At 41.7% G+C, this 15,782-nt stretch overlaps 1 protein-coding gene across 2 annotated transcripts in view; it reads left to right on the plus strand.

Annotated features, from left to right (window-relative positions):
* Positions 1-2,246: 2,246 nt before the first annotated feature.
* Positions 2,247-15,782, plus strand: part of tjp2b (tight junction protein 2b (zona occludens 2)) — a 51,395-nt gene continuing 37,859 nt past the window's right edge. The window contains exons 1-5 of one of the 2 annotated variants that reach the window (XM_070903647.1): positions 2,247-2,405; positions 7,181-7,234; positions 11,606-11,730; positions 12,152-12,254; positions 14,671-15,190. In XM_070903647.1, the coding sequence (XP_070759748.1) occupies positions 2,313-2,405; positions 7,181-7,234; positions 11,606-11,730; positions 12,152-12,254; positions 14,671-15,190 (895 nt within the window). In that variant the 5' untranslated portion in view covers positions 2,247-2,312. The remainder of the gene's footprint in view (positions 2,406-7,180; positions 7,235-11,605; positions 11,731-12,151; positions 12,255-14,670; positions 15,191-15,782) is intronic. The other variant, XM_070903648.1, reaches the window with a different exon arrangement.

Consider the following 15,782-nt stretch of genomic DNA (forward strand, 5'->3'; position numbering starts at 1 on the left):
ATTAATAATAATAATCATGTGTTTATGATGTAATGCAATCAAATATATATTAAGCCAGAGCGTGTTTAGCTTGGGAAGTTTGCACTGTATATGTTCTATTTCGTATGTGCTTCGCCCTCTACGTCGTCACCCTTAGACAGATCTTTGCACACCGCAGACCATGTGTGTCATTAATTTTTAAGGCTGACAAAGGATCAGTTTGGGCCTGAAGGCATAGAGCCACCTGGTTTCTAGCTTTGGAAAAATTAACATCTTAGTTGTTTGTATGTTGTATGTATGTTATACCACATCAATTGACATTAGTGTAACTATCATTAACAGTCCAGCTGATCACAGAGGCGAGTACATCCTCAACCAGTGGGGCTGTAGGGCTGTAACATGAAGTAAGGTTATAGCATGATAATGGGAACCCTATTACTGTCAGACATGAATATTCAGTGATAGATGCATTTTGTGTTTTCAAACTGATACCTGCTAGATTAGACAAGGTATATAAGGAACTCCAGCAGCATTTGACCATCTGTGATAGTTAAGAGTGCAGGACAGTGCCAGTAACACAACCCACTGAATGGCCAGAGCCGCGAGAGAAAATCGTTTTAAAGGCATTAAAAACAACAGTGTACATGTAGTGATGTTATTGATGTCTCTATTGTTAATAAATGTAGGGCATTGTTGTATACGGGTTGCATACACACAACACAACGCACATTGATTCAATGGTCAATGAGTCTGCATACAGATGGGAGGTTGCAGAACAGCTCGCCCTCTGATGACGCTGTGGACTTCAGGAAGAGCCCCCCAATACTGTCCCTCATCACCATACTCAACAACACAGGAAGCCTTCAGGTTTCTGGGATTCACAATCTCCCAGGACCTAAAGTGGGCGTCCAACATCAACACAATCATCCAAAAAAAACAGGCGGACAGGGGATGTAGTTCAACCTGCCTCAGGGGCTGCGGTCCAGTTCTAACCTGCAATCATCCAGTCTGTCCTCTGTACATCCATCACTGTCTGGTTTGGATTGGCCTCCAAACAGGACAGGAACAGACTACAGCATACTTCAGGTCGGGTGCCTTTAAGCAACTGCCACAGTGAATATGTAAACTTCAGGAATTTTCACATCTTTCCAACTTGTACTTATTTTCCTACATTTACTACAGCACCAATAAGCCTTGCCAACTCCAATCAGTCATGCTATGTGAACAGAGCTTAAAGAGCCATACCACTGCTTTTGCACATCTTAGCCGTGGACCATTTTAAAAAGCATACAATAGGTATAATCATGTTACTGTTCCAACCTTGTCACAAGACTAAACATTGATATTGATAAATTGGAAACATTCAGTGCCAGACCTTTTTATATGATTTATTTCCTCAATATATTTGCATAGCATCTACAATATGATTGGCAGGTTAGGCTACTGAAACACCTCTGGTCAGGGAACAATCGTGGTTACAGTTTGAAAGGCAACATTAATTGTTGGTTTGTGACAGAACGCAAACTCTGGTCTCAGACATGGAAGCCCACACCCTTACTTTCCACCTTGCTAGATGAAGGGTACACCGCTCACTGCTAGAGCATGACTGATATATTGGTGTGGTCAATGGTACATATAGTATATATGTATATAAAGTTGTATACACTTGTAAAGGTGAATGAGTGAGAGAAAACGGTTGCCAACAGACACAGAGCAACATTAGCACTGATTTAGAGTCATGTCCAACCGATGACTGTAAGTCCAGTATTCTCTCTCTTTTAGCTCTAACTGCATCTGTCTGCTGTTTGGTGCTGAGCAGGTAGTGTACAGTGGCTTCATCAGATTTTTATCTTGTTGGCCTACTGACCTTCTGCTAATCTTACCCTTATCTACTCGTACTACTTGTAATGCTAACTCTAACCCTGGTTGAGTTACACAACTATAGTTTTTTTATGAGAAAGAATATACTTAAAAGCGACATAGTTTGGCTTTGATATAAAAATATTGGTTAGAGGAGCTTTAACATTTGACATTTCAAAACTGTTGTAATACACAAATAGGACTGATGCCATCTTTTCCTCTTTCAAGGGTTTTGTTGAGGATGTTGACTGTGATTCTTAAGGGAGTGAATATAGTTAGGAGACAGTCCTCACAAGTATGGTATAACAAATGTGTGTGTTTGAGTAAGTGAGAGAGAGAGAGGCAGAGAGTGAGAGAGGCAGAGGAAAAGCAGCAGGACATTGTGCAGAGTAACAGACCGAGGGAGGAGGGAGGACAGGCGGAGCACTCTGTTGGGCAGTTCTGGCGCTTGTGGACCCCGCTACTACCTGGCCATGTCATCCGGCCTGCGCAGGAAGTGGAGGAGAGCAATGCGAACGCTCAGGACTCTCCGCGGGACGGGAGCAGGAGGAGGTGGAGGAGGCGCTGTGAGTCTGCTGTTATTTTTAGTCTCTCCTCCCTCCTGGTGCTAGGCTAATCCGCCAGTGCTCAAGCTTATCCAGATTGGAGGTAGGACATGTGGCAGGAAGGTTAAGCGCTCGCTCCTGTTGGAAGCCTACTTTGGTTGTGATGCTAAACTATCCAAACTGGGCCAGACCATGCTGAAGCAGGATTTTGCTAGTCAGGGCTGTGGGTTTGACAGGGCAGGGGGACCGTGGCTGCTCCACTCACAGGAGCACTGAGGAAGCTCCTCTGCTAGTCATGACTTTGGAGTGGCTGCCAACCGGCTGCTGCGCCGGCTACCCCAGCGGGCGTCCGTGCAGGCAGGCTGAGACGGGCAAGATTGGGGACTCAGATGGCTGCTGGGAAGGGGGAGGCAGCGGGATTGGTGGGGGGGCCAGGATCCAGCTGAGGGGGCTGGACACTGAACAGCTGAAAGGCAGCCTGGTGGTCCTCTACGCACCTGCTGGGAACTCCTGTCTGCTCAGATTGGTGGGACATGCATGGATGTCTGGATGAATGGACAGATAGTAGAGAGCATAGTGTGCTGTGTTATGTCCTCAGGGTGTCTGCTTCTTGAGATTTATTAGATAGTAAAAGACGTAACATGGTGAATTTAAAGAGTATAGTTTTATGGCTGTTTAATGCAGAGTTTCACATGTTGTCTCCAAAGGCTGGTTCTGGAATTGATCCTAAACTCAGTGCACACTAGAATAATGCGATTAAAAGTCTTCTCTCTGACTTTACTTTGGAGAAGGAAAGGTCATGTGATTACTTTCGCTAGGCAACGTTATGCTGATTTGCTAATAATATTGCTTAGCGGTTCAAGTGACAGAAAATTAAGTTTACTATATACCTATGTTGTAGCTGGCATTTTGATATTTCATACATATGTGTAATGCTTACAGCTGTTGATGCTTAGTTATAATATGTAATATGTCCTTTCATATTTATTGCTTGATGGTGAATCAGTTGAAAGACTCTCAACCTTTAAATATCTAGGGATTGCGATTGTGTGTGTGTGCAAAGATACTGTACAGGCCGCAGCACCTTGAGATGACAATGCACAGCTTTCTGGCATTATTCCTGATGATTAATTAATGAATGTCTCTGTTCTTTTACATTGTGTGTTGTTTTTGTGTCTTTTGTTGCACCTCCAACCGCTGAACCTCTTTGTTTTGGGTAATAAAGTTACATTTGATTAGATTTAGTCTGAAACTGTGCAATAAACCCTTGTGCTAAGTGAGAGTTTTATCAAAGAAGATGCAATGTTGAAATAATGTGTAATTATCAGTGAAATCTGTCTCAAAAACAAAATCAAGTAAACTTTCTTTTCTTGCTCTTCTTCGGTGTAATTATCACAATACTCGTTGCAAATCATTTTTGATTGATTGAATTTCGGTGATTGTAATTTTTCACTAAAATGACTGCACTTCATCACACTAGTATAAAGTTCTGTACATTTGCCTCTAGAATTAATCAAATTAGTTGAAAAGAGAGAGAGACAGTGAAGCTGAGGGGACTGACACAGAGGGGGAGGTGGGGAGCTGTGTGTGTTTGTCTGTAGAAGAGAATGAAATACATACATTTGTAATGTCAGTAGCATACATGTACAAGTGCTTTGATATATGTTGTTTCTCATATGGCCCATTCTAACCAAGAAGTCCGTGCTGCTCGTACGTGTGTGTGTGTGTGGAATATTATGTCTGTGGAGAACAACAGCATTAGTCATTTCAGTAATTGCCCCGGAACATGTGTTTACTCCTTACATTCAAGTGACAAAGACCTCTAGTGGCTGTAGGAATTATGACAGGAGCAAAGGAATAAATAGATCAGGTGGGGGTAATAGAGGGCACGTGAGTCCACAATTACAGTCCACGTGGGAGGAGGAGGTCTCGCTGGATGGATGGGTCACCAAATCACCAGAGACAGCTGTTCATTTCTTACCGAGAGTCAGAAGACCACAATAGTTCCATAACCTTAGCCACATGTATTGTTGTAACCATGACAAAGAAGGTCTACTAACCTTAAAGCTGGAGTGCAGAACTTTTCTCTCCCCCTTCTGGCGTATGCTTAAAGGTTTTCCGTAGCCCAGAGCCATGTAAAGTTAGAGTTGCGTCAACTCCGTTCTCTAATTAAACCAAACATCGCATTTCTGTCTCTCAGTATTTACCATGGATGCATTATATTTACACATTCTAATTGCAAGAATTTCCTGGAACTATCTGAAGTCTAAGTGAATCACGTGATGATCAAGCATTTTGAACTTCCTTGATGCGTCTCTACATGGCTCTGCTGTAGCCATGGCGGTAGCCCACTCCGTTACAGTTTCTCTCCCATTAATTTCTGACAAACCAATCATTTCTGGTGCCAAGCATCACTACTGGTACACCAGCACGGGAAAGCGGTCACAGACATCAGATTTAAAAACTTACTGAATATACAGAAATACAGAGAAATTTACCTGACGGCAATAGGCTTAATCAGCATTGTGTAAAGTCGTTTGGCAGCTTGAATGTAACAGATGTTCATTTATATATAAAAGTCCCTCACTCCAACATAGTAAGATAGACAGATAGACTTCATTGTTTCCACAGAGTGTTCCTTATGTGAGCCTCCAGAACAAAGAGACATTTACATAAAACAACATGACAGTTAACTGAAACACAACCTGTGTTCTGCAAGCTATGGAATTCAGCACCGCTATGGCAGAGTGGAGTAATAGTGTTGTGACATCGTTTAGAAGGTACATACAAATGATGTGGTCCTGCTAATAGGGGCACCAGATCAGAAAGCGCTTCTAGGTGTTCTGTACAAACAACGTAGTTAGTCGACTTGTTGCCGTGTGACAGCCACATTCAGGTGGCAAACAAATGAGAACCTCTAAACAGCCCAGACTGATTTGCCAAAATATAAGATGATGTGTGAACCTTGGGACGATGCTTAGATGTGTAAATCCACACCTGCCCACATGCAGATGCTGATCTTGGCTAAATGATCTTACTTGTGAGGCCCTGTCCCTCTCCTCATTAGACTAGTCAGTTAGTGACTGACTCTGTGTGGTTTAATTAGAATGAGGGACCTCCAGCTGTCAGTCAGAAAATGCCTCCATGTATCATGGTCTATTGGGTGTCTCTGCTGTTCAGCTTGAGGGGAGATCTGTTCAGCTCACTCATGAATACCATGCTGTGCAGTATTACAGAAGTAACACGTGAATTCTATTTGAGGGTGTTTTTTTTTCATTCCGTTTTCAACAGTGTCTAACTGAGCAGCTGTAATAATGTGATAATACCAGATTCTTACACTGACAAACTTAGTCAATAAGGCACTGACTTCATCAGCGATGAGCCATCCCAGAATCTTGAAGAAGGTCCATGACTGAATTGCTGTACTGCTCTATTAAACTCAGTGCTGACAGGACTGAACTTTTTTCTTTCATGTGATTTCCTTACACACATCTCGACCAGTTATGCATTAGAAAATACTTTGTTTAAATAGTAATTTAGCAGCAGGGTGCAAAGCAGTGTGTCGCTGCCCTCTCTGGTTGAAAGCTCAGTTTTCCTCTCTGTTCTTTTCTATTGTCGCTCGCTTACGGCTCTTGTTAGCAGCTGAAGTAGAGCAGAGCCTGCCTCCATTGGTGTCATCAGGGCTTAGCGCACACATCACTTATTTGGTGTGTGTGTTTGTGTGTGAGTGTGTGTGCGTGCGTGCGTGTGCGTGTGTGTGAGAGAGAGAGAGAGAGAGAGAGAGAGAGAGAGAGAGAGAGAGAGAGAGAGAGAGAGAGAGAGAGAGAGAGAGAGAGAGAGAGAGAGAGAGAGAGAGAGAGAGAGAGAGAGAGAGAGAGAGAGAGAGAGAGAGAGAGAGAGCGAGCAATGAGGTGGAAAGGGATGAGGGCAGATGTCTACTGGAATAGTTGTCCAATTATAATTATACACCAGCCAGCAGAGAGATAGACAGGACAACATGCAGGTTGCCGTGCTGCTGTTATTGACGTGATACTGACTGTTCTTTCACAGAGGTCAGTTCCCACACCCTCACATGCCCTTTTCCTCTGGTGTGTGTGTGTTAATCTGGATTAGTCTCTTTTCCTCTTGTATGTCCTCAGAGATCTATATGTTTCTACATACCGGCCCCAGCTCCTCCTGTCCATGTCGAAGTGTTCTTGAGCAAGACACTGGACACTTCTTTTCATGCAGGTTATTGGCAATGTACGCAACGTAACAATTACACATGCTAATTAATTTTTCCCATAGACAATGTTAAGTGGATGGCTGTTGGATTTCACTTGGCTGGGCATTTATTTATTGTTTATTTAGCAGGGACAATGCACAATACATGCATTGCACCAAATGCTATGTTATCACAATACTCAGCAAATAGTAAAATGTTGAAAATATCATCAAAAATTGACTTGAGTATCACGATAATATCTTATCATGGGCCCTCTGGTGATTCCCACTCCTAATGGATAGTGTATAAGGTATTGCAGAATCTCTGGTAGAAACTCATTTATTTATAAATGAATAAACATTTATAAAATGAGTCTCACGGTGTATGTTGTCATATCACCCATGTACTGTGTACATAATAATTTATGGAGAGAAGTCAACTGTGAAAAGTTGTAAAAAGTTTGGAGATTATTGGATGAATCTTTGAATTTTATTGTTATTATTTACTTTATTCACAGAAGCCTCATGCTGCTGAATCCAGTCTGTCGCTGGTGTTGCTAACGCTAACTGTTGTGTGTGTGTGTTCTCTACAGAGCTCAGGAATGGAAGAGATGGTCTGGGAGCAGTACACAGTCACTCTGCAGCGGGTGAGTTCATTCACTGACTATGTGGTTAAAACAAATCTATTCATCAATCTGGAGCATTTGGGGACCAACTTCTGCATTTATCAATCCCCTGACATCAGACAGCTTAATCCTGACAAAGCAGAAATTCAGTTCTTGAATATCATATAGCATTAAAATCTTAATTACTTTTTTGATAGAAATAATTTTATTTATCACCACACCTGTCAGTCTGCTGTGTATGAATCTTCAGTTCTTGGACCCTGGTATTAACAATGGTGTATGCTAGAGGAAACTCCCTGCTGCTTGAACATGAAGTATACCTACTAAAAAGCAGGAGAATCAGAGTGACTATGCACTGTACATTGTATTGCATTTGTAGATGTTTCAGCAACACTGTGCCATTCTTAGTGCTTAAAATTATATAAAAATTGAATAACATGCTGACGATATATGCTTAACCCTAACAATTAATCTTAAAGGGGAGAATGTGTTTAAACAGTAGCCTCTGCTGTAGATACAGGGCACTGGCACAATGCGCATTTGATTCTGCCAATATGGAGAGTAACACACTATTCTTATGGGGGAGAAACATCATTCAGGGAGGAAAGGAAACATCTTCAAGTGAAAGGGAAAATACTTTTCCTTTTGTGACTTCCCTTGTCGTGCATATGGCTGGTCTGATTGCTGTGATCGAAAACATCTGAATCCACAGCTGTGTGTGCTAAAATGGAACGGTCGTACCCCAGAACTTTAGAAAACAGGCTGTAGTGGCCATAACAGGAGTTAGGGTGGATGTGGTACATTACTTTTGTTGTTTACAAACTTTACTTAGGTGAAAGACTTTAAAAGTGACATATTTTCTTCCTGGTAATCTCTCTACTGTATCTCTACATGAGTGGAAAAAAAGTTTGGAGATACTACATGTTGTGGGGTGAATAACCTCTTCTGTTATGATAAAAACCCTACTATGAGGACAAATTCACCCCAGAATTATTATTTTTTGGACTTTCTATGGATTCTCCTTGTTCTTGGGCTTATACGGTTAGGCAAATGATAATTGGAATGATATCAAAAACATTTTGTTTAAAAAGAGGCACTTGACAGAATGGTTACAGTATTATCACCATTACTCTGTCTACAGAATCTCTGGCTAAGAGCTGCATGGCAGACACTAAAGGCAGATTACAGCATCATAAAATCAGTTTATACACAATGCCCCCCAGACTCCCTTCTGTCAGTTGATAATCTTATAAATAGCTAGAATAAGGTGTGTGGCTACCAAGCACCAACGTCTGGGTCTGAAAAGTGAAGCCAATGCTTAAGTGCCATAAACCTGCATTCTTTCTAATGGCCAGCAGGGGGCGATTCCACGGGTTGCAAAGAGAAGTTCAATATATGTCTATGAGAAAATGACCCTACTTCTCACTTGATTTATTACCTCAGTAAATATTTTCCTAATCAGTTTATGGTCTCAATCGCTAGTTACAGCATGATGTTCATTTTGTAAATTATTGTCCCATTTAGAGTAAAATAGACCATAAAGCAGGGCATGCTTTAGGACGTGGCTACCTTGTGGATAGAGGCGTTTGGTTGGACTTAAAGACACTTCAAGGAGTCAGCTGTTAATTTTTTCCAGTAAGTACATTTATAAGCAAAGTTTGTTAGCAGCTAGCCAGGAGCCAGGTGCAGCCAGGTTGCAGGAAGTGTCCTCGGGTTCTCAGATCCCCAGCTCCACCTTCTCGTTCAAATATGGTTCCAAAAAACCAAGATAGCGACGGCCAAAACACCAAACTCGAGGCCTCAAAACAGTCTGGATCAACAGGGAGATTAAATATACATCTCAATCAATAAAATGCAAAACATCACATCACATCAAAATGAAACATTCAAGCTAGTTTTTACTCTGCAATTACAGACCATAGACGATGGAATGAATGACCATTATCTCTTCTTAGCCAAATTTGTCTAGTGCAGATGAACATTGTTCTAACCATAGACCTGCTTTGACATTAGTTAAAGAGGACCTATTATGCGTTTCCTTATTTTCTGTCATATGCATAGTGTTACAGTGTTGGATTTTCCTATCAAACGTTACCAAAGTTGCCAAATAATGAGGAAAACGTATGCAAAAGTAATCCCTGTGACCCAAAAGCTACTCAGAATGCTCCGTTCGCTTTTCGTGTCTACTTCCGTGAGACCTATTATGTAATACATCCCGGATTTCCTCAGATGGTCATCTGCTCAGGGCACAGCAGTGACAGCACGCCCACGTAGAAGAAGACATATATCTATATCTATCCTCTTAGTTTGCTGACTCTAACTCTAACTCTTGGAGCCCGGGCCTGAAAACCTCCTCCTCCCAGCGGTCCAAAGCTCCTGTGCTGGTGGTGTAAACACCAACACTCCCCTGGTGCTCAGAGCGAACTGAGCTAACGGCAGTTACAGTTAGCGGTTACTTTATTAAGCTTTCTGTCCATCAGGAAACTCCGTAAATCACAGAGAGTTGAGGCAGAGCAGTCGGAGGACATCAGAGGAAGAAAACATTTTCTCTATAAAATGATCGAGTTTCACCAAAATCAGTGAATAAAGTTGTGTGTTTTTGTACAGTAATCAGTGAGGCCCAGTCCCCAGAAACACTCATCACGCATCTATCATTTTTCCAACCTACTTCTTGTCTCATTTGTGGTCTGATAAACAGTACGTTCATCAAATTCAGTGCCTCATATCTCTCTATATATTTTCCAAGTTAAGTTACTGTTGCTGTCATGCAGTCGACCACAGCAGCTTGAGTATGAAGCGGTGCGGGCTGTGCGCAGAGAACACAGGCTTCTCCCTGCCCCTTGTGGGTTGCAGGGAGCTGGCCAATCAGAAGAAAGTGGGCTTTTAGGGAGGTGGGCCTTGAAGAGACAGGAGCTCAAACGGCTTGTGTCAGACAATGGGTTAACTGAGGGGCTGCATGAAGGGCCAGAATAAGATGAGTAAGGACTTATTTGATATGTGAATCATGCAAAGCTACTCTAGTGGTGTCCCAAAATAAAGATAGATAGAGCTGGAAAAGAGCATAATAGGTCCTCTTTAACCTGCCTTTGGGCTGCTCCACTACTCACATTCATACCAGCAACTCTAGAAATTATCTTCTTGTACAACAAACATAACATTTAGAAAGAAATGAAATTACATTTCTTTATTAATATACTGAACGCCTCTGCCAAATGTTCTCTGACAATGTATTTCATTAGGTTTCCTACAAACTGGAGGCTTTTTATGGCTATTTTTAGGCAACTCAAAGCTGACTTGAAACATGAAGTGTTTACTCTTTCAATATTTTACCCGTGATTCCTTATTCCAACCTTAAGCAAAGTTTATAGTATCCTAAACCTAGGCTCATGTGAGACGCAGGACACACGCAGTGCTCTTTATACTAACCATCAACCACCTCCCTAAGACTTCTGTGCATGTGTGTGTATATGGAATGGAATGGAAAAAAAACATTGCCAGTGAGCATAACCCCATCCGCAATCATGTGTCTTCCAAAGTGTGCAAAGTAAAACTGTTTAGAGAGATTTAGGGAGATTAATTAATAATTAAGGAGACAGGGTTGACATCAGAATCAGAATCAGAAATACTTTATTGATCCCCGGGGGGAAATTAGACACGTTCCAGGTGCTCCCATTCAAGAATAGAAAAGTAGCATAGAGTTAGGAATGAGAAGTCTGTAAAAATGAAAGATATAAAAAATATAGAAATACAGTATATACATTTACAATACTTATATGAAAAATAAACATTATATACAATAACGATGTATATGTATGCATATATATGTATTGCACTTGTGTATATGTTGTATATACATACATATACTGTATTGCACTGGTAAATATGTATTGCACTGTTTTTTTATAAATAGAGAATAAATAATGAGGTTATAGTTGCTGACAGAGGTGAAATAAGTCCAGAATCACTCTGTTTGTTTTGAGTGTTTGACACTCAACAGTGAGTTGAACAGTGTGATGGCCACTGGCAGGAATGATTTCCTGTGGCGCTCTGTTGTGCATTTAGATGGAATGAGTCTCTCACTGAAGGTACACTTGTGCCTGACCAGCACATCATGGAGAGCATGTGAGACATTGTCCAAGATGACCCGTAGCTTGGACAGCATCCTCCTCCACCGTCAGATGTAATATATTTTGCAATGCACATGAACACAAAATCATCCTAATAACTATGGAGATTTCCATCCAAGTTATTTAATTTGTCAACAAAACCAATAAAAATCGTCACAGTTTCAAAAACCAAACAATCAGCACCTCCATGACTGCCTGTTGGGAAGTAAATGACAGCAGTCTGTTTAAATGTACTGTATTTACTAACCAATGTATTTTTGTGTAGGACTCTAAGATGGGCTTTGGCATCGCTGTGTCAGGTGGACGTGACAACCCCAACGTGGAGAATGGGGAGACGTCGATCATTGTGTCAGACGTGCTGCAGGGAGGACCAGCAGAGGGGTTACTCTGGTAAGTCTGTCAAATAGTGACCAAAATTTTCCTCAAATGGAAAATGCTTCAATGAACTGAGTTGCCTGCTAATGACCCTTACTACTAAGTCACTACTAGTCACATGTCTGTAAAGGATACAGCTGAGTTAGCTAGCACAGCTCTCCGTCAGAGTTCTGTAAAATAACTTGCTAAGAAGGCCTCAAAAAATGGCTTTAAATGTAGTCCACGTGAGCTGATAGTTTTATAGTAAAGTGATTGTACAGAAGGTCCAGAAGGAAAGTACAGTACTTAGCTCATTATGCCCTAGATTATCTCCACTGATAGTCAATCTAGGGCAAATAATTTGTTTCTGTGATCAAGTTTAGTGGGATTGGGATATTGTTTACTTTATGATTTTTATTTTCTCACAATTACCTATTTGTGTGTATCTTTTTTCCAGTGAGAATGATCGTGTCATTCAGGTCAACTCCATCCCCATGGACAACGTGCCTCATTCCTTTGCTGTGCAGTCCCTTCGTAAATGTGGCAAAGTGGCCAAAATAGTGAGTATGAACCACATACTAGGAAGACACAGTGTCCTTTTGGAGAGTTGAGGCAAAATTTGTGGATGCTCACCTTTTGTTAGGTCAGGAACCATTTGCAACAGAACCTTTACGTCAAGTCACACTCATAAATGCATGTACATGTATTAGACATATCTCTATATATAAAATAGACAATAAACATTTAAGCCTGTTACTGCTAAGATTGGGGACATGACAGCTCACAGTTTGTCATGGTAACTCAACATGCCATAAAAAAAATTGGTGCTGTGATTGGGGAAAAAAAAAAAGTCTGTTCAAACTGTTCACTGTTGAATGAACAACTGCTGGTTTTCTCAGCCACCACCTCAGTCATGTCGGATTTGATTTCCAGTACTGGTACCTCCAGTCTGCGTTCCAGTGAACACAGTTGGCAGTGTTGGCAGATTTGAAATTAAAAACAATGATATTGAACTGTAACTCTTGTAGTGCACTACTATAGTTCTGAAAGCCATCAGAAAATTCAGAGTTGTTTTTAATCAAATAATTTACAGTATGGGAGTCAACATTCAGCAACATTTTTACACTAACGGTAAGATCCGGGCTAACCCTTGCACATCCTTCTCACCTTTTTCAGCCCAAACCAGTTTGCATGTCTGATAAATACATTATCCAGGGCACATTTCAGATCTTGCAGGGTGAGCCAGCACTGGAGAGGACTTTGACTTTTATCTCTTTTATTAAAACATGTCTACCAAGCACTAGTAACAGCACTGTACCACACACTTAAAGAGCTGATCCCCCCCACACACCACACACATTTAAGACTCAAGAACATTACATTGACAAAAACCTTATCATAACCACATACTACAAACAGCCCCTTCTACACACCATGTCCTCTGAAACTACACACCACATCCTCAGATCATTTCCAAAAAAAGAAAAGAACTCAGCCCTAAGGCATGCAGAAACCAGCCCTTTAAACAATTACTCGGGGTTCACCAGCCCTACACCCTGCACCCTGTTAGGCCTTGTGAGCACTCGAGGGGAGAAAAGAGTGCTGAGCACTATACAGTACATCTACAGGAATGGTGTGTGTGTGTGTGTGTGTGTGTGTGTGTGTGTGTGTGTGGATTTAAGTCTCAGGTTTTCAGCCTGGCTGCCTCTCACGCTGCTGCAGCTCTAAAAGTAGCAGCCGTTCTCCCCCGTGTGCGTACTGGACTAATCTCACTGCTCTGACATGTCGAGGGAAATGTGATTTGCTGCTTTGAATCACCACTTTCAAGACATCCAGCTATTATCTCACTCCTGTCTGAGAGAGTCAGACATAGAAGCCATTTAGTTTAAAGCTAGGTTTCTTTTAGAGTTGTTTTTTAGCCTTATTGAATAGATAGGTCGGTCAACAGATAAAGTCTGTCTGGTTTTAAAAAGAACAAAAGTACACATAAAACAACAAAAAATGTTGTCTCAGAATTGTTGTTCGTGATTAGGAATAGAACAAGCAGATACAGTGACAAAATAATCTTTACTCCAGGTCCACTGGCTTTTTCCAGAGCTTTCAACCACATCTCATGGTCTTTATTAGCCAATGGAGTTTGCCCAGTTTTCATGATGTTGGCTATCATCAGGTGACTCCCCGTTTTGCCAATCATGACCAAACTTTATACAATGACTTGAACAGGACCGTGTATGTATTATTTGTTTGTGCTGGAATTGTGAATGAAAGGTTTGAGGTGACTAACGGTTACAAACAGGAGAGAGGGAGAGAGGTCTCATCAGCAGGACTGAGTGTGCGTCTGCATTTTATTCACCTTCAACTCTGGCAGGATTCCCACTCACAACCTTTGGATCTAAAACAGGCACAGAAGTGGCTAGATCTTAAACCACTGGATGTTTTTTGCCAGATTGGTCCAGATATGCTATGTTCCCAATTTGAATCGCTCTCTTCTGCTACTTACCCCCCCCCCCCTCTCTCTTTGCTGCATCTTAACTCTATTGGTGTTATTGATACTCTGGTGTGTTTATTTTCGGGTCATTGATACTTTGGTGTATTGATATCGGGGTTATTGATAATCTGGTGTGTTTATTTTTGGGTTATTTATACTCTGGTGTAATGATATTGGCCATGCCATGTTTTTGTGTTGCTATAGCAACCTTCAACACAAGGCTTTCTTGTTTCTACAGTAGTCATTGATTTTATTTGCATCTAATTGAAACGTGCATTAGTCGTTATTTGCTGCTGTGCACAGAACATCACATGTATTCTACATATAGATATGGAACGCAATTCTAAATCCAGTTTCTTGTGTGGTGTCAATGAAGGGGATCATCTGATTGGTGTGTGGAGGTACATAGGACAAAAAAGGTTGGGAACCACTGATCTAAACTATTTTTTTAATTAAAGGGCTTATTGTTGTTTTTTCTTTTCTGTCAGACGGTGAAGAGACCTCGTAAGATGGCGGTCCATCTGAAACAGCCCCCCTCCCCAGGTGGAGACAGTCAGGAATACACCCCCTCCACACACTACTACGATGCCGACAATGACAACGGATGGTATCGTAACGAAGGCAGGGACCACACCTCTGACAGCAAAGGATACCTGGACCCAGAGTACAGGGGAGGGCGGGACTACAACCAGAGAGGAAGGAGCCGTGGGAGAAGCCAGGACAGAACCTCGCCCAGCCCGGACAGATCCAGGAGGGACGGCAGCCGGGGACGAGCCCTGGAAACCAGCGCTGACCGTCAGAGGTACCACAGCAGAGGACGCAGCCCCGGGGACAGCTCCCGAATGGAGGACAAGTACGAGCGAGGAGAAGGAGGAGGAGGAAGAGGAGGGAGGTATAGGAGCAGGGACCAGCTTAATGACAACCCTCCATCTCCAGAACCTTCCAAAGAGCTGGAGCCACTGGAAAAACCTGTCAATGTCCTGCTGGTGAAGAACAGACCCACCGAAGGTAAAACATACCAGCTACTTACTATAGCTGCCCATTTAACTGAGAAGAGGTTGTGTTTTACCATAGGGCTGCATGACTGTGGAGAAAATGAGAATCACATCTTTTCTTTGACAATTGAGATGATTGTCTTTCATATTTATTACATTCACAGAAACACAACACTCATGATTATGCTTTGTTAAAACTGCAGCCTCTTAGAAACAAAGTATAATAATAACTCTGAAATGTGAAATTACTGAGTTAAATTGACACTTGGAGTCAATGGTCCAAGTGGAGAGTGGTTTTCTGTATTTCCTTGTTTTTCACTGTGTTGTTTGGAACTCTAGCTTTGGCCAGTTGTGAAGTGATTGTCTCTCCTTGTGCCTGATATCTGGTCAGGGATAGTGATGGTCTGTATAAGGCTTCTGTTATAGATGTGTGTAGTATTGTGTCAGGGACTTTAAGCACAGACACCCCAACAATTCTGTCTTTTAAAATGGATTTAAAAGCATTCAAAGAAATTAACTCATGGAGTTTTAAAATATTCTGCAATATATTCCAGCCTGAGGGTGCAGAATATCTAAAAGTCCTGTGACCGCAAAATGTACTGTCC

Source organism: Enoplosus armatus, chromosome 4 (assembly GCF_043641665.1).
Source record: "Enoplosus armatus isolate fEnoArm2 chromosome 4, fEnoArm2.hap1, whole genome shotgun sequence".
NCBI lineage: Eukaryota > Metazoa > Chordata > Actinopteri > Centrarchiformes > Enoplosidae > Enoplosus > Enoplosus armatus.